General features: G+C 37.0%; 1 protein-coding gene across 4 annotated transcripts in view; it reads right to left on the bottom strand.

The window, feature by feature from the left end:
* The window catches only part of METTL15 (methyltransferase 15, mitochondrial 12S rRNA N4-cytidine), a 221,251-nt gene that overhangs the window by 160,601 nt on the left and 34,668 nt on the right, over positions 1-25,982 (bottom strand). The window contains exon 1 of one of the 4 annotated variants that reach the window (XM_055423757.2): positions 25,420-25,565. The exons of the other annotated variants lie outside the window; for them this stretch is intronic. Coding sequence (XP_055279732.2) covers positions 25,420-25,527 — 108 coding nt within the window. The 5' untranslated portion in view covers positions 25,528-25,565. Of the gene's footprint in view, positions 1-25,419; positions 25,566-25,982 lie in introns of those variants that run through there. 4 annotated transcript variants of the gene reach the window in all.

Raw genomic sequence — 25,982 nt, 5'->3', positions numbered from 1 at the left:
TATACACAAATGCACACAAATATATATAGTTTTATTAAAGTTATATTTAAAAAGCATCCTATTAAAATTAGATAACCAAGTAACAGCATGTGGAGAGAGTTATGAGATGAGAAATCTGGAATAGACTTCAAATGACAGCAAAAGCAGTGCTACTGTGGAAAGAAGTTTTAGCAACAGGTGCAGAAAGACAAGCACATGGGAAGGCAGCCATGAAGCCTGACAGAATTCTGGGAATAAAATATTTAGAATTTATGCCACACTTTTTTTTTTCTTCAAGCATTTTACACACATCAACTAATTAATCATCAAAACACCCACATGAATATTTCTTCCTCATTATCACACCCAAGAATGATGAGTTACTTTTTCTTAACTACAAAATACAAATCATACTTAAAATTTTTTCACTTTCCACATCAAACTTTTCTGCAATATTTGCTTTCTCATCTAGAACTAATTTAATCATAGCTTTTGGTATCTTCAACAGTTTCTATTGCCCCAAACAAATCTAAAATTAGATTGCTTGTTTCCAATAGATTTCCTTAGAGAGTGACATCAGGATTTATTAAAAGAATGAATACACCATGGTTGCTAAGGTTCACATTCAGGCTGATAGAGTATATTAAAGTTCAGAATAGGTACTGGACAAATAAACAGAATATAAAAAATTTCAACAAAAAACTAGGGTAATTTTCTTAGACTCCATGACATTACTGAATGATTATTTCCCAAGAACTTACTAATCACCAAATACCAAAGCCTTTTCCAAACTGCTCTTAAGGCTGTGATACTAACAAACACACTTTTGTCCTTGGACTTCCATAACAATGTGCACTCCAATTTACTCTCTTCACTAACAGCTATTTCTTTCTTTTAAAATGAATAAGCATCTCAGGAATTCTCTTTATTGGAAGTGAGTTCTTAAGTCAGATTGCCTGAGTTTGTATTCAAACTCTTCCACTTACTAGCTATGTGAACTAAGGTAATTTCGTGTGTGTGCTAGTTGTTACATCTTTAAAAAGATTCTGGTAAGAATTGTACTATATCTATTTTATAGGGGCTGTATGAGAAATATGTGAAAAAATTTATGTCTAATAGGCATACAGTGCATGGCACATAATAAATATGGACAAATGCTAACAGCAATGATGATGTTAATTTCTATTATTACTATTATCCTCTTTGTAATATTATCTAATCTTAAAGCTTCAATTATTTCTACTTTATGAATAATCTTCAAAAGTAAATTTTGTTGATATAACCTTTTTCTAGAAATCTAATTCTCATTTTGAACCACCTGCTGAATATCTCCATTACAGTGCCCTACCAACAGGACAAATTCAATAGGCACCAAACAAAACTCACCACCACTCAAAATTATCATGCTTCTTATGCTTTCTTTCTAGATGTAGAAATTAAAAATGTAAGTAATATTTCATTACTATACCATCTTAAATGATAATCTAGATGATTATTCCAACCCACTTTCTCCAAATTGGCAGTACATAATTTGTCTTCTCCTGTTTTCGTACTTTGACTAAAATTATTACCCTTTTACTTAAATAGTAAGAAATGTGGTCTACCGTAAGTTATTCGAGCATCACTCATTTTCACTTTAGTATCTATTTGTACATTAACTCTCTCAACTTAACTTTCTTGTATGGAATGATACATAATTTCTATCTTAACTCCAAATTTTCACTATATTGCTGTTTTCTATCATTGACATATAATACTTAATATTTATTATGTTTCATTTCACTTTTATTTCTTTAAATTACAGTTTATACATTACATTAATTTTTAAATTGTGTATTTGGTTATATGTTCAGGATGATATAAAACATTCACAATAAAAAAAGGACGTTAGGGATAACAGAATTAAGAATCAATGTACAAAATGAAGAGCTACGTTAGGGAGCTTTATTGACTCACTGGGTTTATTAAAGGAAGGAATTGTTTGTTATCGGTTTGTTTAAAGATATTTTGACTATTTAGTACATTTTATTTACAAAGAGTAGGGCAATGATAATCACTACCATTCTCACATTACTTTACATATGCCTATTATGTTGTTGCTGTTCAGGTGCTCTCATGTCTGATTCTTTGCAACCCCATGAACTGCAGCACACCAGGTTTCCCTGTCCTTCACTATCTCCCTGAGTTTCCTCAAACTCATGTCCACTGAGTCAGTAATATCCCCTTCTCTTGCCTTCAATCTTTCCCAGCATCAGAGTCTTTTCCAATGAGTTAGCTGTTCAAACCAGGTGGCCAAAGTACTGGGCTTCAGCATGTCTTTCCAATGAATATTCAGGGTTGATATTCAAACCCTATGACTGAGGGTTTGAACTCCTTGCTGTCCACAGGACTCTCAAGAGTCTTCTCCAGACCACAATTTGAAAGCGTCAGTTCTTTGGTGCTGAGCCTCTCTAGGGTCCACTCTCATATCCATACATGACTACATAGCTTTAACTGCACAGCCTTCTTTATGGTCCTTTCTCACATTGGTACATGGCTACATAGCTATTGTCAGCAAAGTGATGTCACTGCTTTTTGAAACTCTGTCTAGGATTGTCATAGTTTTCCTTCCAAGGAGCAAGTATCTTTTAATTTCATGGCTGAGTCAGCATCTGCAGTAATTTTGGTTCCCAAGAAAATAAAATCTGTCACCGTTTATACTTTTTCCCCATCTATTTGCCAAGAAGTGAGGAGACCAGAGGCCATGATCATACTTTTCTGAATGCTGAGTTTTAAGCCAGCTTTTTCACTCTCCTCTTTCACCTTCATCAAAAGACTCTTTAGTTCCTCTTCACTTTCTGCCAACAAAGCAGTAACACCTGCATATCTAAGGTTGTTGATATTTCTCCTGGCAATCTTGATTCCAATTTGTGAGTCATCCAGACTGGCATTTCACGTGTTGTGCTGTGCAGAGAAGTTAAATAAGCAGGGTGACAATATACAGCCGTGACGTACTCCATTCCCAATTTTGAACAAGTCCCTTGTTCCATGTCTGGATCTAACTATTGCTTCATGACCTGCATACAGGTTTCTCAGGAGACAGGCATGGTGGTCTGGTATTCCCATCTCTTAAGGAATATTCCACGATTTGCTGTGGTCCACAGTCAAAGGCTTTAGCATAGCCAATGAAGCAGAAGTATTTTTTTGGAATACCCTTGTTTTTTCTATGATCCAGCAGATGTTGGCAATTTGATCTCTGGTTCCTGTTGTTCAGAGCTACTACAAAATCTCACTTACCATATTAATTTCATATATACATATTCTATGCCAAAATCAGATATAACAACTCCAAATTTTTAAAATACTTTTAGAAAATAACAAGGGTCACATTTAAGACAATAGGGTCACACTAAGAATAAATTGAACAGATCAGTATATAACCATAGACTTTTTTATAGAAGACATCAAGGAAACCATTCTTGATTAAATTTAGATATTAAATTATAAAAAATACCTAAGTCTCAAACTTAAGCCAGAGAGTTAATTGCAGGGCTTCCCTGAAAGCTCAGTTGGTAAAGAATCTGGTATACCCTGGTTCGATTCCTGGGTTGGGAAGATCCGCTGAGGAAGGGATAGGCTACCCATTCCAGTATGCTTAGGTTTCCCTTGTGACTCAGCTAGTAAAGACTCCACCTTCAACGTGGGAGACAAGGGGATCTATCCCTGGGTTGGGAAGATCCCCTGGAGAAGGGAAAGGCTACCCACTCCAGTATTCTGGCCTAGAGAATTCCATGGACTGTAAAGTCCATGGGGTCCCAAAAAGTGGGACACGACTGAGCGACTTACACTTTCATTGTATTAACACAAGCAATTCTGAAAGGAGTATAATAACCCAATATTAAGAGAAAGATCGTGCCATCATCTGCTCATTGATTACTTCCCAACAATAGACCTATAGTTAAGAATCATTATACTTTTTCACGATATGAAGAAATTAGTTCAGTTCATTTCAGTCGCTTAGTTGTGTCCAACTCATTGAGACCCCATGGTCTGCAACATGCCAGGCTTCCCTGTTTATCACCAACTCCCGGAGTTTACTCAAGCTCATACCATTGAATCAGTGAGGCCATCCAACCATCTCACCTTCTTCGTTCCCTTCTTCTCTTCCTTTGATCTTTCCCAGCATCAGGGTCTTTTCAAACGAGTCAGTTCTTTGCATCAGGTGGCAAAAGTATTGGAGCTTCAGCTTCAGCATCAGTCCTTACAATGAATATTCAGGACTGATTTCCTTTAGGATGGACTGGTTGGATTCCTGTACAGTCCAAGGGACTCTCAAGAGTCTTCTCCAATACCACAGTTCAAAATCATCAATTCTTCGACGCTCAGCTTTCTTTATAGTCCAACTTTCATATCCATTCATGACTACTGGAAAAACCATAGCCTTGACTAGACAGACTTTTGTTGGCAAAGTAATGTCTCTGCTTTTTAATACGCTGTCTAGGTTGGTCATAACTTTTCTTCCAAGGAGCAAGTGTCTTTTAATTTCATGGCTGCAGTCACCATCTGAAGTGATTTTGGAGCCCTAAAAAATAAAGTCTGACACTGTTTCCATAGTTTCCCCATCTATTTGCCATGAAATGATAGGACCAGATGCCATGATCTTAGTTTTCTGAATGTTGAGTTTTATGCCAACTTTTTCACTCTCCTCTTTCACTTTCATCAAGAGGCTCTTTAGTTCTTCTTTGCTTTCTGCCATAAGGGAGGTATCATCTGCATATCTGATGTCATTGATATTTCTCCCAGAAATCTTGATTCCAACCAGTGCTTCATCTAGCATAGTATTTCTCATGATGTACTCTGCTTATAAGTTTAAGCAGGATGACAATATACAGCCTTGATGCACTCCTTTCCTGATTTGGAACCAGTCTGTTGTTCCATGTCCAGTTCTAACTGTTGCTTCCTGACCTGCATACAGATTTTTCAGGAGGGAGGTCAGGTGGTCTGGTATTCCCATCTCTCTAAGAATTTTCCACAGTGTGTTGTGATAAATACAGTCAAAGGCTTTGGCGTAGTCAGTAAAGCAGAAGTAGATGTTCTTCTGGAACTCTCTTGCTTTTCTGATGATCCAGTGGATGTTGGCAATTTGATTTCTGATTCCTCTACCTTTTCTAAATCCAGCTTGAACATTTGGAAGTCCATGGTTCACGTACTGTTGAAGCCTGGCTTAAAGAATTTTGAGCATTACTTTGCTAGCATGTGAAATGAGTGCAACTGTGTGGTAGTTTGAGTATTCTTTGGCATTGCCTTTCTTTGGGACTAGAATGAAAACTGATCTTTTCCAGTCCTGTGGCCACTGCTGAATTTTCCAAATTTGCGGACACAGTGAGTGCAGCACTTTCACATCATCATCTTTCAGGATTTGAAATAGCTCAACAGGAATTCCATCACCTCCACTAGCTTTGCTCATAGTGATGCTTCCTAAGGCCCACTTGACTTTGCATTCCAGGATGTCTGGCTCTAGGTGAGTGATCACACCATCGTGATTAGCTAGGTCATGAAGATCTTTTTTGTGTTGTTCTTCTGTGTATTCTTGCCACCTCTTCTCAATATCCTCTGCTTCTATTAGGTCCATACCACTTCTGTCCTTGATTGTGCCCATCTTTGCATGAAATGCTCCCTTGTTATCTCTAATTTTCTTGAAGAGATCTCTACTCTTTCCCATTCTATTGTTTGCTCTATTTCTTTGCACTGATCACTGAGGAAGGCTTTCTTATCTCTCCTTGCTATTCTTTGGAACTCTGAATTCAGATGGGTATATCTTTCCTTTTCTCCTTTGCCTTTAGCGTCTCTTCTTTTCTCAGCTATTTGTAAGGCCTCCTCAGACAACCATTTTGCCTTTTTGCATTCCTTCTTCTTGGCGATGGTCTCAATCCCTGTCTTCTGTACAATGTCACAAACCTCCATCCATAGTTCTCCAGGCACTCTATCAGATCTAATCTCTTGAATCTATTTCTCACTTCTACTATATAATCATAAGGGATTTGATTTAGTTCATACCTGAAATGTCTAGTGGTTTTCCCCACTTTCTTCAATTTAAGTCTGAATTTGGCAATAAGGAGTTCATGATCTGAGCCTCAGTCAGCTCCTAGTCTTGCTTTTGCTGACTGTACAGAGCTTCTCCATTGTTGGCTGCAAAGAATATAATCAATCTGATTTCAGTATTGACCATCTGGTGATGTCCATGAGGAAATTGGGGTTTATTATTTCAGAAACAAGGGCTAAATAACATTTCTCTTATTTCTGTCATATATTAAACAATTCTTTTTCAGAAATAATTTAAAGTGTCTTTTTTACAGAATTTTCTATTCTCTCATTTGTGTTTGAATCTTCTGAGTGGGACCATCAGATTTGATGACTAAAGCTACCAGAGAACAAAAATAATTGCCTATACTATTCTTTTTAAGTTTTTCAGTAGGTATACATAATTTTATAATAGAAGAGGGGAAATACATTTGTCTACAGACAAGTTTGAAAATAAAAAAATTATTTTTTAGATTTTCTATCATTTAATAAGATCATCTTGAACAAATGTTTTTGGTTGTTTTATTCCTTCCCGATTTCCTGGGAATAAAGCACTGATAATTTTTAACATCTGAGAAAAAAATAAGAGTGACTTAAAACATCTAGATTTAAAACATTTAAGTGATGACATAAATGTTTATGAGGAAAGATATTTATCTATTTGAAAAGGTCATTTTTAAAGACTTCAAATATTCTGTTGTAATGAATATCCACAGTCACAAAGAATTATGGCAAACTGAACTAAAGATACACTTTCCTAATACATTTAGATCTGTTAAAAACCATCAACATAAAACACATTTATGACGTGAACAGAAAAATGAGTTTCAAACCATTCTACCTATTGTAAAGCAAGAAAATGTTTCCATGATATATTTGCCTTAATAGAAGTTTCAGGTCTTCATCTATTTTTCTTCTACAACTAGGTACCGTTCCACGATCATGTCTCCCATAAAGTACAAGGGATGAATGAGATTTCTATGAGGTCCCTTCCAACTCTAATTTCCTATCCTAGCGTACACTTTAGACCCTAAAGAAAAAGAGTAATAACATATTAGATGCATGTAAGAACATACAGTTTTTTCCAAACAGCATACCATTCCCAAAGACGACCTGGAGCTTATACAAAATAAATGCTATAAACAAAGCCCAAGGATATAAAGTAACCTACCTAAGATGACAGAACAAGTTAATCGCAGGGCAGAAACTACAAATTGCTAATATTTACTGTGAATTTACCACTCTACAAGGTAGGTACTATTACAAAGCAAATTTTATAAATGAGAAATCTGATGCAAAGGGAAGGAAAGTGGCTCCTGTAGATCATAAAGTAACAAGTCAGAGGAGGAAGAGAGGTTTGTCCTCAATTTGCCTCTAAAGCCTTGTTTCTAGTCACTATACTAAAACCTGCTTTTTAATTACAAGTTAGATCTTCTAATTCCCTTTCTAGCTCTTTATGGAGACTTGATAAATAAAAATGCCTGCTTGAAAATAAGATAAACTTTGCACTTATAAGTTAGACAGAAAAGAATCAATAGCAGAAACATCAGATAAGAATCCTAGTTTGAAACTTTAAACAGCTCTGTTATTTCAACTGATATTAGGTATTTATATTAAAATGCAAAGGAGTCAATTTAGGAGATTAACAGAGGCTCAACCTGTAAAACAGAACTTTCTCAAGAGCTACTAATTTCTGCACTTAGCTCATGCTTCCAACTCTACCACATGGATGTTTGTTAAATGAGCCTAATGATTAGAGCCTCTGTCCAGAATGATTCTAAATTGGGGCCTTAATTGTTTCTGTTTCATGACTCAGTGGGTGTAATATTTTATCTGCTGGATTTTCTAAATGCCAGTTCCATCATGTTCTGAGCACACTCTTTTGCCCACTCAATAGACTGGGTCACCAAGACAAAACTTTGGGATGACAGGATAATGAAATTTTCTAAGTCTTTAATAATTCTCTCTTACAAGTAACAAAGAACACACAAGCAACCAACAGACTAATATTTTTATGGACTCATCTACCTCTCTCTCTTTCTCTCTTCCCCCCATCTCGATTTATCAAGCCCAACTGAATGAAACACACATTAGAAAATTTCTTTTTAAAAATTATTTTCCAGAATTAAAAAAAGTACCCCAAAGGTCATGAATTAAAAAAAAAAAGTTTCACAACATTGTTTTTTCTTTTGCTCTCTGTGAACTATCAAACTACAAAAAGAATGTGGTGTGACCACCATATGGCTATCACTAACTATATAAACAAATCTTTTTCAGTAAAATTGACTGGAAAGAAAAATTTTGTATCCTGAACACTACTTCCTTCCTGCCATCCATTTGGAAATGAGAACTGAATTCAAAAGAGGGGAGGTTACAAGATGCTTTTAAAAAGCAGCTTTAGCATAATGCAGAAGGAAGCAGCAGTGTGGCCCAGCAAAAAGATATGCATAAGCTCTGAAGCCATATAAAACTAATTCTATCACTTCCTTGCTCTGTGAAGTTGGGCGATTCATTTCCTTCTCTAAACCTAAATTCACTAGTCTAGAACGTACATAAAATAGCAAGTGTGGCCAAGGGGACAGAAAGAAACTCTAAAAGTCTCAGGAAACAAAAGCAGAAATATATATATAATAGCATGGTTATATAATATGAGTAAAGCTGCCATTCATGCCACTGGCTGGCCCTATTTCAGAAACAAATAACTATATCAGATAATTGAAATGTGAAGAAAGAGGGTGGAACCAATAATAACAGGGGTAAAAATTAGAAATTAAAGATTCCTTTTCAGGAGAAAATTCAGAAAATGCAGGTCTTAAAGAAACCGACTTGCTTCTAAACTCTGGTGAGTGAAGACGCACAGACACCTGTAAGATGCAGGAGAGGGGTAGTTCAGTAACGAGTTAACTCAGTGAACAGCTACCAACTGAGGCACACACTATCACGAGGAGCGCTGGGCTGCAGGGAGCACAGCTGGAGTCAGGATCGCCGGGAGGAACAGCGATCACCCCAGACACGCAGGTGACCCCACCCTACGGCAGGAAGTGAGGCGCTGAAGAGCCCCCTGATGAACGTGAGCGAGGAGAGGGAAAAGGCTGGCTTGAGGCTCAACATTCAGAAAACGAAGATCATGGCATCCGGTCCCATCACTTCATGGGAAATAGATGGGGAAGCAGTGCAAACAGTGTCAGACTTTATTTTTTTGGGCTCCAAAATCACTGCAGATGCTGATTGCAGCCATGAAATTAAAAGACGCTTGCTCCTTGGAAGGAAAGTTATGACCAACCTAGGTAGCATATTAAAAAGCAGAGACATTACTTTGCCAACAAAGGTCCATCTAGTCAAGGCTATGGTCTTTCCCGTGGTCATGTATGGATGTGAGAGTTGGACTGTGAAGAAAGCTGAGCGCCGAAGAATTGATGCTTTTGAACTGTGGTGTTGGAGAAGACTCTTGAGAGTCCCTTGGATTGCAAGGAGGTCCAACCAGTCCACCCTAAAGGAGATCAGTCCTGGGTGTTCACTGGAAGGACTGATGTTGAAGCTGAAATTCCAATCCTTTGGCCACCTCATGCGAAGAGTTGACTCACTGGAAAAGAGTCTGATGCTGGGAGGGATGAGGGGCAGGAGGAGAAGGGGATGACAGAGAATGAGATGGCTGGATGGCATCACAGACTCGATGGACATGAGTTTGAGTGAACTCCGGGAGTCGGTGATGAACAGGGAGGCCTGGCATGCTGTGATTCATAGGGTCGCAAAGAGTCGGACACGACTGAGCGACTGAACTGAAATGAGACACTGTAGTTAAATGTTAGAAAAATATAGAGTAGGCATAACCTCTCTGGTTTAAAGCAACAGGTAAGTTAGCAGACAATTACAAAAGTGGAGTAAATGATACCCTGGAAGAAAGAACAGTATAATAAATGGCACCATGGAAGAAAGAACAGAAGCACAAACAAGGTAGCAGAGACTGGAAAAACCTCATAGGTCTGCTGTGGATGGCAAGTAGGACATGTGGCAGAAGAGGATGCTGATGATATAGAATAGGCCAGATGGTAAAGCAACCTGTACATATGCCAGGAATTTACAGTCCATTAAATGGAAAAGTGATTTGATCAGATGTAAAGTTAAATCCACTGAACAGCAAAGTGGAAGATGTACTGAAAAGTAAGTGCTCAGTTAAGACATTCTTGTAGTCCTGGTAAGGGATAAGAAAGTGGTGATGTGGTATTTTAAAGTGGGGGAGGTTTTAAAGTGAGCATAATCCAATCCAGAATACCTACTGGGTTTTTAATTCAAGAACCAACCAAATAATTATATAGTAGAATATTTAGAGCTATACGTTTGTTTTTAATTCAGTTCCAAATACCTATTTTGAATATCAGGTCCAAATATTTGTCTTATGAAAACAAATAATTTCTTCCAGTGAAAAGCTTTCATCCATAAAAAGCACGTCTCAAACAGGGAAACCTTTTCTTATTACCTATTTTTTGATCACTGTTCTTCTGTCTGAACAGATGGGAAATTCCTCCTCTTAATTCAACTGAGGGCAGAAACTTCAAATGGTAAGAACTTTCTGGCATGATTTTACAAGAGTGCTTAAATCTATTCCAACAACATAGTGTGGGAGTATTTCAGCACAGGTTGGAACAGTTTCAGGTTCATCATTACCTCCTGAGAATACCTTTGACAAATAAAATGAAAGTAAGGTTAAAGTCTCAACTCTCCTGAATAGACAGCATTATTCTCCTCTGTTTTTAACATTCTAACCCTTATGAGTAGAACTCCCAAACTGTTGATACATAGAAATGATAGCAACATATCCCCACCCTTTATAATGAAATTATATAACTGTCAGGAAGTTTTTGTTTAGCTTTGTTTTTTCCCTCAGGGGATGTGTAGGGAGAGAATCTTTCATTTTTTAAAATCATCCTCACTTCAAACTCAATAAACTCAACCTTCTCTTTTTGTTCTGTCTCCAACCTCTCCCTATCCAAGGCAATAGATATCGGTTTGTTTCTGTGTTTGCTTATGGAAGAAGTATTAACAAGAAGATGCCATTCAAATTTCTTTGCCCCCACAATCTCTCTCACACAAATTCACATCAATGCCATGACCCAGAGAGAAGCAATAAGAAAGAGGGAAATAGGTATAACAGGAAAGAGAAAAGACTCAATAACAGTAAAATATGGACCAAGCTGAAGAAAGACCAGTACTATACTAGTGCATTATAATTACCAAATTGAAAAATGAAAATATTTTCAGGCAAAGTACTTTGTCGACCTTTTGACATGAAGGAGTACTGTAGGAGATTGGAGGGTGTTGGTAGAATAGGGATTAAGTCTTTCAACTAAGGCTGATTCAATTAAGGCTTGATTAAGCCTTTCAAACCTAACCTGGCAAGAAGTTTAAGACTACCTGCCCAAGAGATGTATCCTAAGCAATGAAAGGCCTATAATCTGTATATTTGAAATTTGAAGAGGCTACATTGGCCCTAGTCATGTAAAGAGTGTGAAAGTATCAGATATTAAACAACTTCTTTTTCTAAATTCCTCAGTTGTCTAAGTGAGTAGTTTCCACTTGTGGGAATGTTTTGTTGCCTCAGAATTTTATTTATTGACTCATTTGAGAAATGCAAATGTACTTTAAGCTTTGTCTTGTTATCACGCTTTTCTGTATAGGTCCTTTTTCTAGTTCCTGGAGAAGGAAATGGTAACCCACTCCAGTATCCTTTCCTGGAAAATCTCATGGACACAGGAGCCTGGTGGGCTGCAGTCCATGGGGTCGCAAAGAGTCGGGCACAACTGAGTGACTAACACTTTTTCTAGTTAACATAATATTTCTGTTGGAAGCAAAATAATTCTGAACAATCATTTCCTAGTTTGGTTTGGGTAATCCATCAGAAATACTCCAATGAAAAGAGATGGCCCTACTCTCATCATATCTTTAAGCCATCCTTAACTACTACTTGCCTGATCCCCCTCCCAATTATATATTGTAAATCTAGAATCATACTTTTTTTTAACAATAGTCTAATTCAAAACAATTATTTAATCTATAATAGGCACAGCAGGCTGGAAGGGAAGGTTATCTGCAAAGTCAGAGTTAGGATCAGAACACAGGTCTCTCGATTTGCAAATCAAGAGATTCACATGTCTAAAACATGCAAGCTACAAGAATGGCCTTGGCTAAGCTTCCCAGACTAGAACAGATTGTATAGTTTCACCAACCCACCTCCCCACCCCCTAACACACACACACCTTGGCTACATCTATAATCCTGTACATTTTGTCATCATATTATTGTCATCTCCATATGTACCAAGCAGTGTTTATGAAATGCTTTATGAACAATGTCTAATTTAATATTAGAAAATCCTGACATAGGTTCATCAAAGTAGAAAAGGCTAAAACAATCAGTAAAGAGATTGAAGCCAAGAAGATGTGCTGGTAATAAAGCATCAAGTTAATTGAAATAAATTCAAGTTTTGGGGCTAAATAAATAGCAGCACAGAAAAAATGAAACATATTATTCTCTGCCCGAAAGCAATGATACCTAACAGTGTCTTAGCCTGGCAGTCAAACTGCTTAACAATCTGGCACCAGTCTACACTTCTAATGTTATTCCCCATATCCTTCAAAGCAGTATTATACTTTTTGGGTCCTCTCTATAAGTGCAGTAAGTTATGCATTAATGGTCTTTTCATCCCTGAGATCATAGTATGCTTAAAAACATAGAACTCCATGAGAGTTACTACAGTTCTAAAAACATAATACAAACTCACAAACACCTGCTGACTGGAATTATGACAAGTACCACAGGTAAGACGGGAAGAAACTGAAAAAGGGAACAATAAAAGCAAGTATGCCGAATGCCTTGTAGACTGAAGAAACAGGGCCATCTATTTGTCAACATGAAGACCGATAAGGAGAAGCTACTTTAGCTTAGCTACAAAAAGCCAAAGACTTTGGCAGGCTGTTTTTCGTAGAAGTGTTAATATGGCTCCAACTATTACCTGATTAAATAATCTTGGCAGAACACAGTATTGGTAAGTAAACTGACTCCAGATTTAGAGAGAGGGCAAAGGGAAGTGGGGAGAGAGAAGGAGGGGAGTCAAGAAGTAAAGAGATAAACAAGAAATATACCAGGGAATGGAGATTTACTCCCTCTTAGTGAGCTCTTGAGAATGAAAAATGTCATACCTTTGAAGAGATCAGCATAAGATATTGTAATGAGGTTCCCATAACCTACTGAACTTTAGATGTCATAAAATGCTAGAAAATGGAGTTTTTTCCTTTGTAATTTATACTTTACCAATAATTCTCTAGCTGCTTAGAATCCCGAATAAAACTCTAAACACCCAGTTAATAATATTTAAATATCACAATTTTGATAGCAAAAGAGGAAAAACTATATACCCAGACATGACACGAAGGAAAAAAGAAAGACAAGGAATTAGTAAAGTGGTGTCACCAAGTCATGAGCAAAAAATAAAAAAGAGGTTGGGTAAGAAAACTAAAAAAAAATCCTCAGGTGGGGTGGGGGAAGAATGGAATAGATGAGAGAAATTAAGAGGTACAAACTTCTAGTTATAAAATAAATGAGTCACAGGGATGAAATGTAAAGCACAGAAAATATACTCAATAATAATACCATTGTATGGTGATAGATGGTAACTAGACTTATCAGGATGATCATTTTGTAATGTATAAAAATATCAAATTGCTATATTGTATAACGGTAAACTAACATAGTGTCACAGGTCCATTATACATCCAAAAACAAACTTGAGAAAAAAGAGATTACATTTGCAGTTACGGAGGGTGTGGGGGAGTTGGTAATTGGATGAAGGCAGTGCAATGGCATAAACTTTCAGTGACAAACTAAATACTAGTGACACAATGTAGAACATGATTAGTATAATTAACATTGATATATGTTATTTATGAATGCTGAGAGTAAATCCTGACTTCTCATCACAAGGAAAAATACTTTTTCTTTTAATTGGTATCTATACGAGATGATAGATGTTCACTAAAATTGTGGTAAACATTTCATGATGTAAAGTCAAATCATTATGCTATACATCTTAAACTTATACAGTGCTATATGTCAATTGTATCTCACTAAAACTGGAAGAAAAAGAGAAAAATCTGTTGACCCTCAAAAAGGTGAGACTAACTGGAGATATTCTTAGGCAAGAGAGTGTGCAATTCAGCATCTCCCAACATTACACATGAAGAGCATTAAGTTCTCCAAGCATATTAAAAACGTTTTTGAAAATCAGATAAGAAAGAGGTGGGGTCAGGGGAACCCTTTGGTTAAATAAGTTTGTGCAATGGGCTACACAAAGTTAAAAACATTTTGCTTTTTTCCTCCTAGGATTCTTACATACTGTGTATAATAAGAATCTCCAACAGAAGGGCGGATTTTCCTATGTTTCTAAAACTTAACCATAGAATTTTTTAAAGCCCATCTCATTAGAACAGACTTAAAGTGAATGAAAAACCAAAAGGTCAAATGGTTTCTGTTGTTCTTAAACATTTCTAAGGAGTGAAAGAACAAAGACCATTGACTATAGTCCAACAAATCTAAGATCATATTGATTATAAGATGCAATATTAATATATAGTATAAAAAATGCTGTCAATAAATTATGACATGTCATTAATTGTAAAATATGTCTCAATTTCAAATAACTTCAAAAGTAATATTTAAGTGCTCATGCACAGTTGTTTGGTCATGTTCAACTCTGCAATGTCATTGACTGTAGCCCACCAAGTTCTTCTGCCTACGGAAATTTTCAGGCAAGAATACCGGGGTGGGTTGCCATTTCCTCCTCCATGGGACCTTCCCCATTAAGGAATCGAAACTGGATCTCCTGCCCTGGCAGCTGAATTCTTTACCACTCTGCCAAATATTTAAGAGTAATGATTAAAAGATTGTAATCCATTTACTGTCATGTGCTGTGCTTAGTTGTTCAGTCGTGTCCGACTTTTTGCAACCCCATGAACTGTAGCCCGCCAGGCTCCTCTGTCCATGGGGATTCTCCAGGTAAGAATACTGGAGTGGGTTGCCATTTCCTCTTCCAATTTACTGTCATATTGTCTATTGTATATTGAGATCAAATACTTTCTTAAATTTCCTTTCCAAATCTGGCACAAGACAGCACTCCATTGTGTTGCCATAAATTGCCTAATGTATTTATTACACAGATTTGTTGAAGACTTTCAATAAGTTACTAGCTGGGCTTCAAGTTCCATATTTGATTATGGATAAATAATTCCCATCTTCCAGGGATGCTGACAGGATTTAAAGAAATAATATATGTAAAATGCCAAGAAATTAGTAAGCACTTAATATGTGGTTTCCCTTCTCTTTCTTCTTCTTTTGTTTTCCCTCTCAGTAATTAACCCTAGCACTTTATCATCTTGCCGGAACATATTTGATCACTTCAGCCAAAATACCTTCCTGGTCTTGATTTCCCGTTTAATCTTCTGTAAACATGAAGAACACCTAATCAATCCCCCCTTGCAGAATCCTTTATACAAATAAAAGTACTTTCAAACAAATATGACCACAATGAAGAAACAGACTATTTCAAAATCATATCATTTTTAATAAGTTTATTAAGGTCAAATTAATGCAATGTAAAGGAAACTAACCAAGCCATTTAATTTGTTTTTCTTAAATAAAACACATAATGTTTCATCAGACAGCAGGCTTTTGACAAATCAATATACGATTATTATATAAACTAGTTTCTGTGGAGCATAAAAGACTTCTCTCATGGACTGATAAATCAGCAAGCTAAAAAGAGAAGAGACTGAATTAAATAATTAAGGGAAAAAAGCATCAAGCAAGGGAGAAATTAAAGACACATGAAACAGGGTTAACAAAAGGGATTTAAAAAAATCAACATAGTAACTATAGGTCTACTCAACAGACCAAAAAAAAAAAAAAAATCATAAAGCAAAACAAAAACTAAATACCAAAGAACAATTAAGCAACTTGCCAAAAAACAAAATACTTTGGTGGGATGTCAATCAGTAACACTGAGCTGACAACTGTGCCTTAATTAATTTTGAAACTGTTTCCAATTAGTTAGTATAGAACACTAGAGGCTTCATGCTGCCTATGACTCAGTGCACTGACTCATCCACCAAAACTTTTCTTACAGAAGAAATATCCAAGCACCCGCCAGGATGCAAGATCAAAAGGAAAGAAGGTTCACCAACCTTCTTAGTTAAAGGCCTGTGATAAATTTAGATGACCGGAAGGATATGGAACAACTTTCCAGAAAGGTTTAATAGTCAAAAATAACTTGAAAAGTTTGATTTGTTAACAAAACAATGAAAATATATCCTTTAAAATTGCTACTGCAAATATCTCTATAAAGAATACTACTTGTTTTTTAAACTATATAGATGACATAAATAATATAACCAATATTTATTAAAGTGTTTAATTAAATTCACCAATTCATCATATATAAATATCCCACGTTTCCAACCTTCTTAAAACAGCAGTGGAAACAAAATTTAGACATGAACAAGAGCCTAAAATCACCATATATATTTAGCCCATTGAAGATATTTTATTTTTTTCCAGATTTAGTTTATCCTTAGTATGATCCAAGATTACTGACCTGGTTCTTCAAAATAACTACAAAATACAATATAAAAAAAAAAAAAGGAATGCAAGTAACTACCTTCCCTTCCTTTTATTATAAAATTTATCTCTACCTAACTCAAACATTTAATTAAATCACAGTTGTAATATAGGTAACTATTTCTGAAATAGTTTAGAAATATTTTGGGGCTGGGAGAGAGAAAAAAGAGCAATGAAAGACTACTCCCTTCAGGAAAAACAAAGAAGACCCTTTATTCAGAAACTGGAACCTAGGAGAGGGGCTGCTTAGCAGGACTCAGCCAGTCCTGACATTCTGAAGAGCCTAGGGGATCCATGGAGAGAAATCAAGTTAATAGCAAGTTAGTTAATAAACAAATTGTCAATAAGAGAGCCATTATGCTATAAAAATCCAAAGAAATGGAGAGAGAAAAGGTTCAAAGATGGCAATGAAGACAGAAGAAATGAAAAGGTAAAATTAAAATCAGTAGTAAGGCTTACTCAAAACACATAACATAAAACGTTTATGTTAGTTGATAAAGGCAGACCACAAAATTTATAAGTTTCCTAGAAGCCACTGAAAAGAGAGAAACATATGCTGCTGCATCATTTGTCATATCCACAAAAATTTAAACACATACACAAACATATACACACAAACCATTCAATATGTTTCCTTACTACTGTACCTTGAAAAAAAATTCTGATCAGTCTTCATAAAGAAATCACAGAAAACTACCTTCTCTTACCTTCTCTTCCACCCTTACAGTGAATATAACAATGAGTTTAAAAGTTGTGTTACTTTTAATATTCTCAATATAAGCAATGGAATAACACAGTGAGCCATGATTCAGTTAAACCAATTCTAAGAATGTGAAAACAATATGGTCCAAGTACACTGCAGTCCTTCATAAATTGTATTTCCCCCAAACTTTTTATAGGTGTTAGGTGGCTGAGAGTTCAAAGTCATAATCTAAGACAAGAACCTGGAGCCTACCTATTTTATGTTGTTTGCAAAAGAGCAAGTCTATATATTTTGACAGTAAGCTAAACAGGAAAAGAAATGTGGCTGATGTACACATAAGAAGCCAAATGAATCTAATGAGAACATCTGCTTGAATTAATTAAACAAGTGCTTAATGAGTTTCATTACATAAAAGATAAGGTAGTACTTAGTGGGGATACAATGTTGAACTTGTCTACCATCCTCCTATAGCAGAGTTTAGATTGCTGGGGACCACATGCAATTAAATAACTAATTACAGCAGTGATAGGGCTTCCCTGGTGGCTCAGAGGTTAACGCATCTGCCTCCAATGCGGAAGACCCGGGTTCGATCCCTGGGTCGGGAAGATCCCCTGGAGAAGGAAACGGTAACCCACTCCGGTATTCTTGCCTGGAGAATCCCATGGACGGAGAAGCCTGGTAGGCTACAGTCCACAGGGTCGCAAAGAGTCGGACACGACTGAGCAACGGAACGTAACGAACAGCAGTGATAAAGTTGAGTGGCTGCTGAAGAAGCACCTAACCTGGAAATGAAATGTTAAAAAAGGCCTTCCAAAGAAACTGCCATCTGAGACGTGAGACCTGAAGCAGCAGTCAGCTCCGGGCTCCCAGGCAGAAGTTAAGAGAAGTCCCAATCAGTCCTCCTCTAGGTTCAGTTTCCTTACCCCAACCATTAAATGATGGAGCTACGTAAGGATCGGGACACTTTCATTCACTCAAAGATCAAGGTAAAAATAATCGAATAAGCCCATGACTTCAACTTTTACTTACACGCTGATAACTAGGTGACCTAACAAAAACCAGTAACGTGTAACTGTTCTCAGGTGTTCTGTGACTTTTTTCTTCCTAAATCATCAAAAGAACATCTGGCTTTGTGCTCCCAGCTTCTTTCCCTATACTACACTGTAAGCTTTGTGGTATGTTGTCAAAACAGAAAAACACAGTTACATTAAATAATGAAGAGCAAAGAAGATGAAGGATGAATCAGAATAAAAGTTAGCTTGGACGGGAGTAGAGAGGTAGCTTCATCAAGAAAATTGAAAAAAGAGATGGTAGAGCCACTGCATTTGATGAAGACAGAAGATGAGAAAAGGAACACGAACAATATTAGAAAGTATTACTGGGAATTAAGAGTTACAGTCATAGTTTTGAGAAATGCCTAAAAAATCTGCATTATTTTGAAATAATTGTTGTTTTAATGAATCATGTTCTTTAGACCACAATACTCCTCAAAGACTGTAACACATGATTTATGACTTTATATGAAATAAATCTGACAAGTTCGTATCTCATGCTCAGACTTCTCTGAGTTCCCAAACAATTTATCCAACTAGTTCTTGAAACTCCACATTAGCTATGTGAAAAGCATGTAAAAACTGTCCAAAACAAAATAGAAATTTTCCTTAAAAAATCTGAGTCTTCATGCAGCCAATGACAAGGTCATACACCTCCCTTAACAGGTTCATCACACTTCACTGCTCACGTCTAACTCTTCATCACCACATTCTGTTTATTTTTAATACAAACCTCTCAGATCTGCCTACTTTGCTCCATCTAAACTGCCACCACTCTATCAAAATCTCTTTACATAAATTCAATTACTTTCTAACTGGTCTCCTTTCATCCACCTTTACACAACCTATTCCCAGCCTACAACCTCTTATCTATGCTCCAAAAAATGTTCTTACAAAATACATATCTAATCTAGTTTACCCATATCTCCTGACGAAAACGTTTCAATGGATTCCCACTGTTTTTCAAATAAATATCAAAATCCTTAATATAGTCTCAGGCCTACCATTTTCTGACGAAGACTTCATCTCTTTCCATCTCTTTTCTGATGTCTACTCTTAGCCAATCAGTTGGTCTTCAGGTTTTCCAGAAGAGACCTGTTTTCTCCCACAGTAGATTTCATGTGCTATCTCTGGCAGGAATGTTCTTTCCTATTCTTTAGATCTAAGCTCATAAGCCTTTCCCAAATGCCCACACTAAATCAGAAGTCTATTTGCCACTCTCACAAAGGGACATGCCTTTCTCTAATGGCAAGTATCACAGATGAAACTGTTCTTATTTGTGTATATCTCTGTGCTCTGTTACAAATTACCCTAAATTAAAGGGTTTAAAACAATAAACATTTATTATCTCACTGTTTCTATGGGTCAGGAATATAGAATTATCTGGCTTGCGGTCTCTCATAGGATCCAGTAACAGGGTCAGCCGAGGTTGCATTCCTCTGAAGGCTTGTTCAAGCAAGAAGATCTGCTTTCAAGAGAACTCACTCAGCTATTGCTTGTTGTTAGGAGACCTCAGTTCCACTCCATGCAGGCCTCTCCATGGGTTGCTTAAGCATCCTAATGGCATGGACCTGGCCTCTCAAAGCAAGTAATCCAAGATACAGCACACTTTCTTTTCTGACCTATCCTTTGAAATGAAAAGCACCATAATTTCTTAACATCTTATTAGACACACTGGTCAACTCAATTCATTATGGAAAGGAACTGTGAAATAATACAAACAACAGGGAGTAAAAACCAGTGGAAGCCTTCTTGTGGACACTGGCTATGATAGTATGTTAACTGATCTGTTTTTAAATCTTCTAATAGATGAAACTCCAAGACCTAGACTGAAGTGACTATAGTTGGCCTGAAATTACCTTAAGTCTTACGCTTAATCTGAGTCACAGCTCCCATCCTGAAGGTACACTGTTTCCTGCCTTGTTCCAAAAACATCCTCTAGACAGCACTCTACACCTGCTTCTCTCCCTTCAATAGCTATTTCTAGCCCTACTACTACAAGAGACATTTTTTCTGTCAATTTTTCTAAATATTCCAAGAAAGGAAAACTTACAAAATTTCATATCCTGAGATATACCTTTTATCTTTTTCTAAATCAGATTACTCTTAAGTAATATTCCCAGATAGGATTTTGTTATGACATATTTGAACAAATATCATATACTAAAACTTTTTATTTTGTAAGATTTAGAAGCTGCATTTAATTTCGTTATGCAACATTATTCCAACATGGTTATGGACTTCCAAATCTGAGATGAAAATTGAAAATTAAAAAATACAATTTACCCTTTAATCAAGTCAAACTTTTGTTGATTTTTGGAAAACTTACTAATTCATTAGAGGCTTCCCTGGTAGCTTAGTGGTAAAGAATCTGCCTGCAAGTGCAAGAGATGAGGGTTTGATCCTTGGGTCAGAAAGCTCCTGTAGAGAAGGAAATGGCATCGCACTGCAGTATTCTTGTGTGGGAAATCCCATGGACAGAGGAGCCTGGTGGGCTACAACTCATGGGGTCACAAAAGAGTCAGACATGACTTAGCGACTAAACAACAACTAATTCAATACTTCATTCAAATAAACCATACTAAAATTATAGAGAAGGCAATGGCAAGCCACTCCAGTACTATTGCCTAGAAAATCCCACGGATGGAGGAGCCTGGTAGGCTGCAGTCCGTGGGGTCGCTAAGGGTCGGACACGACTGAGTGACTTCACTTTCACTTTTCACTTTCCACTTTCACACATTGGAGAAGGAAATGGCAACCCACTCCAGTGTTCTTGCCTGGAGAATCCCAGGGACGGGGGAGCCTGGTGGGCTTCCGTCTATGGGGTCACACAGAGTCGGACACGACTGAAGTGACTTAGCAGCAGTAGCAGTAGCAAAATTATAGCAGAATGCATGGGGAAGGAAAAGTTTTTTGTTTTTTTTTTTTAATTTGATTTTCACAAAACTTTTCAGGAACTTGTAAAACAAATGAGCAAACAAACAAACAAAAAACACTATACTGTGTGTCAAAGAAAGAAATACTTCTCATCTAATGTACCACATGACACACCAAAGTAAATTTTCAAAGACAGATGACTGAACAACTCACGTTAGGGCAAATAAAAACTCATTTATAGTTCATGAAAATCTCATAGGAATCTCCCTCCACAAGATGAACTTAAAAGTAGCTGAAATTAATTTTTTAATTGATTTAATGGTTCATTTTCGAGATTATTAAGAACCCATTATAAAATGAGAAAAAGAGATGGAAATACATAGACTAAGTAATATATTAAGGTTAAGGGACAAGAACAAACTGGATTTTATGAAACATCTATCTTCTCTCACATAAAAATTACATATTGGATTGGCCAAAAAGTTCATTCAGTCTTTTCCATACCATTTACAGAAAAAACTCAAATGAACATTTTGGCCAACCCAATATACCTTAATGTAATTTAACTTATATGCAGAGTACATCATGAGGAATGCTGGGCTGGAAGAAGCACAAGCGGGAATCAAGATTGCTAGGAGAAATATCAATAACCTCAGATATGCAGATGACACTACCCTTATGGCAGAAAGTGAAGAGGAACTCAAAAGCCTCTTGATGAAAGTGAAAGAGGAGAGTGAAAAGGTTGGCTTGAAGCTCAACATTCAGAAAACAAAGATCATGGCATCTGGTCCCATCACTTCATGGGAAATAGATGGAAAAACAGTGGAAACAGTGTCAGACTTTATTTTTTGGGGCTCCAAAATCACTGCAGATGCTGATTGCAGCCATGAAATTAAAAGACGCTTGCTCCTTGGAAGGAAAGTTATGACCAACCTTGATAGTATATTAAAAAGCAGAGACATTATTTTGCCAACAAAGGTCCGTCTAGTCAAGGCTATGGTTTTTCCAGTGGTCATGTATGGATGTGAGAGTTGGACTGTGAAGAAAGCTGATCGCCAAAGAATTGATGCTTTTGAACTGTGGTGTTGGAGAAGACTCTTGAGAGTCCCTTGGACTGCAAGGAGGTCCAACCAGTCCATTCTAAAGGAGATCAATCCTGGGTGTTCATTGGAAGGACTGATGCTAAAGCTGAAACTCCAATACTTTGGCCACCTCATGCGATGAGTTGACTCACTGGAAAAGACTCTGATGCTGGGAACGGTTGGGGGTGGGAGGAGAAGGGGATGACCGAGAATGAGATGGCCGGATGGCATCACCGACTCTGTGGACATGAGTCTGAGTGAACTCCGGGAGTTGGTGATGGACAGGGAGGCCTGGCGTGCTGTGATTCATGGAGTCGGGGAGAGTCGGACACGACTGAGCGACTGAACTGAACTGAACTGAAAAGAATGTAACTTAATAAAGAGATGCTACCCATACATACGCATGCTCATGGCTGACTCTTCGTGGACCTACAAACTGTAGCAAACCAGGCTCCTCTATCCATTGGATTCTCTAGGCAAGAATACTGGAGTGGTTGCCATTTCCTCCTCCAGGGAATCTTCCCGACCCAGAGATTGAACCCATGTCTCTTGAGTCTTCTGCATAGCCTGCAATGGTAGGTGAGTTCTTTACCACTGAGCCACTTGAGAAGCACCCATGCATATATTCATGGTTATAATTACATAGCACCGTTTAAGTCAGGTATGTGCCCACTGTAGTATTCCACTTCAAGAGCATGAGGAAGGGCGAGAAAGAGAATAAGAAAACTTGAAAAGTAGCAGTATAAATCAGAACTATAATTTATAGAATATTTACTATGTACCAGATAAACTTCACACATATGTTTATACTTAAACATTTATTAACACAATATTTTAATGAGGAAGGAACTATAATTATCTCCATTCTTAGATGAAAATTGAAGCACAGATAGTGTAATTTGCTTGTGGTCATGCAAGTAATCAGCAGAAGAGTTCCAGAGCCCACACTCTAAACCAATGCCCCACACTGCCTCACTTCTCAATACCTATTCTAAATTATCAACAACCTCCTTGAACCCCCACTTCAATAATATCTATAAACAATTTTCTGATTTACAGGTATTATCTTTGACATCACCTGAAAATAAAGGCACTCAGACCAGATTCATCTCAATTTATTTTCTGACCCATTACCTATAAATTTATCTTCAATCACACCTGTCCTCACTTCAAGTCTCTCCTCCACTCAAGGCCAATCTTGTACTGTACTACTGAACCAAGACTCTCCTCCAGCTTTTATATGACATCCCTTTTCCTGTTATCTTCAAACTTTCACTCTGGCCTGCTCTACCCTCACAGAAATAAGGAGGATAACTGCCCACCTACCTACCTACCCTCCTAACCACCCACAGACATACACACACATACATGCATACATAAAACCCTCCCTCTATCTTCCTTTCTTGCCTGGGAAATCCCATGGACCAAGGAGCCTGGTGGGCTACAGTCCAAAGGGTCACAAAGAGTTAGATACAACTGAGCAACTAAGCATGTCTTCCTTTACTCATCCAAATCTCTTCCTATCAGTTTATACTTGCTCTCTCTGTTTCTTCCATATAGGAATCTGATTTCCAAAAATCCTTACTCCTTGAAACTGGTCTTCCAAAGATAATCACTTAACTGTCAGCTTAAAACAATATTTTTTCTGAAATTGGGGTACATTTGCCCTTGTTGATGGCTTATGTCTTAAAACCTTTATTTCCTTAGCTTATATACAACCAGTCTCCTGGATCCCTTCACAGTTCTTTAACCATTCCTTCTCTGTCCTTCCTTAGGTCAACTTCTTCTATCTAATTTGTAATGCAGTAGTTTCCCCTGCATTTCCTTCTGTGGTGCACACTATTTTTTAACACGCCCTAAAAAAAAAAAAACAAAAACAAGAGGGACTTTGCTGATGACCTTGCTGATGACGCCTTAAATAATAATTTTTAATCAGGCCTTCTTCTTCTTCTTTCAGACTATTCAAACAACTGTCTTTTGGACAGGAAAACTTAGATGTCCTTTAGGCATTTCAAACACACAAGCCCAATTTTTAATTCATCAATTTCCCCCAAACCTAACCCTCCTTCCTTATTCTGGAGCCATATCACTCTCCGTCTCATTAGCCACACAAAAAAGAATATGATGGTAAGTATTTTCCCCTTCATTCCATCCACTGCTACAACTGCTGACTTTTCAACTCCTTCCTTTAACACACTGATTATCACTGTTTTGTTCAGTTATTTGTTATATTTTATCTAATATAAAACATCAGTACCCTTGCCTACAAATCCTCCCAACATACAGCCATTGAGTAGCCTATAAAAAAATGGAAATTTAGCCAGATCACACAATATCTTAAAACTCTTCAAAGATTCCCTGTTACCACAAGAAAAGATTTCACATATCTTAATCTAACTAGCCTAATGATATTTTCTACAAGGAAAATTTCTTAAATAAAATTGTTGAGCTCTCACTTGATTACAAAGTGAAGAAAAGAGGGCAAACACACACGTACATTCACAAGTCTCTAAAATAAGTAGCATACAATCCAATTGTAACTACTGAAAATTAACATTAGTCAGAGAGTTTATCATGTAGTCCCTCCTAGGATATTTTCATTTTATAAGACTCTCAATGACACTTATTGGTAGTAAGACCTTAAGATATAGAGGTTGGTGGCAAGACTGATTCCTAGAGAACAGAATCATTCACTCAGTTCTGGCAGGAAAGAGAAAAAAGTAGCACACCCAATCTTGGCAATTTGAGAATGACAGTTTAACTAAGGAACTACTCACAAAGATGTAGACAGAATTTAGGGAATAGAGAATGGGGAATAGTGCACAGTTCCAGAAGATATCACAACAGCCAGAGACATTACCATTCCTAAGCCTGAAGGGCAAGAGGAGTAATGATTAGTTATATACAGAGGGCCCCTTGACAGGAGATCTGACTTTAGGGAGAGAAAAGTAGCCAACTCAAGGCAACACAAGGGAGCACAGTGAATTCACTTCCCACTCACCTTTTGATCTCCAGCTGGTGTCTTAACTGGTATAATCCAACCAGAAGCCAAAGGGAAGGGGAGCCAGATGATACAGAGAGTGGTTCTAGAAATGTAATCAGAAGGCATCTAGCCCTTTATAAAGTCAGCTCTGATAACTGCAAAAAATAGAGGATATAGCTCAAAAATCTTTATTTTCCATAGTAGGAACCAAAAAGAAAGAAAGGAAGAAACAAAAGCAAAGAAGAAAAAGAAAAGAAAAAAAGCAAAATAAAAACCAGTTTAAAAACAGTAACGGAAAAAGAAAGAAAAAAAACTAAAAAATGAAAAAAAAAGTAAATAAACATAGTAGGAACTGAGGTTTAAATAATCAAGTAACATTTTCAAGGTCACAACATTACTCAGGAGTAACACATGAACTGGATGCCAAGGCAGGTGATAATCTCCATTTTGGTAACCTCTTGATTGCCCAACAGTGCTAGGCACATAAAAAACATTCAAAGCATACTTACTCAATTGAATTTTATAAATTCCTTTTAGAGCATACAAAAGAGCCAAGACTAATTTTATATGACTTAAAGATT

Source organism: Moschus berezovskii, chromosome 14 (genome assembly GCF_049115385.1).
Source record: "Moschus berezovskii isolate FMDL1 chromosome 14, NW_MosBer_1.0, whole genome shotgun sequence".
In the NCBI taxonomy this organism is placed as follows: domain Eukaryota; kingdom Metazoa; phylum Chordata; class Mammalia; order Artiodactyla; family Moschidae; genus Moschus; species Moschus berezovskii.
The sequence above is the reverse complement of the archived record's forward strand: the minus strand, read 5'-3'. Positions and strand labels throughout refer to the sequence as shown.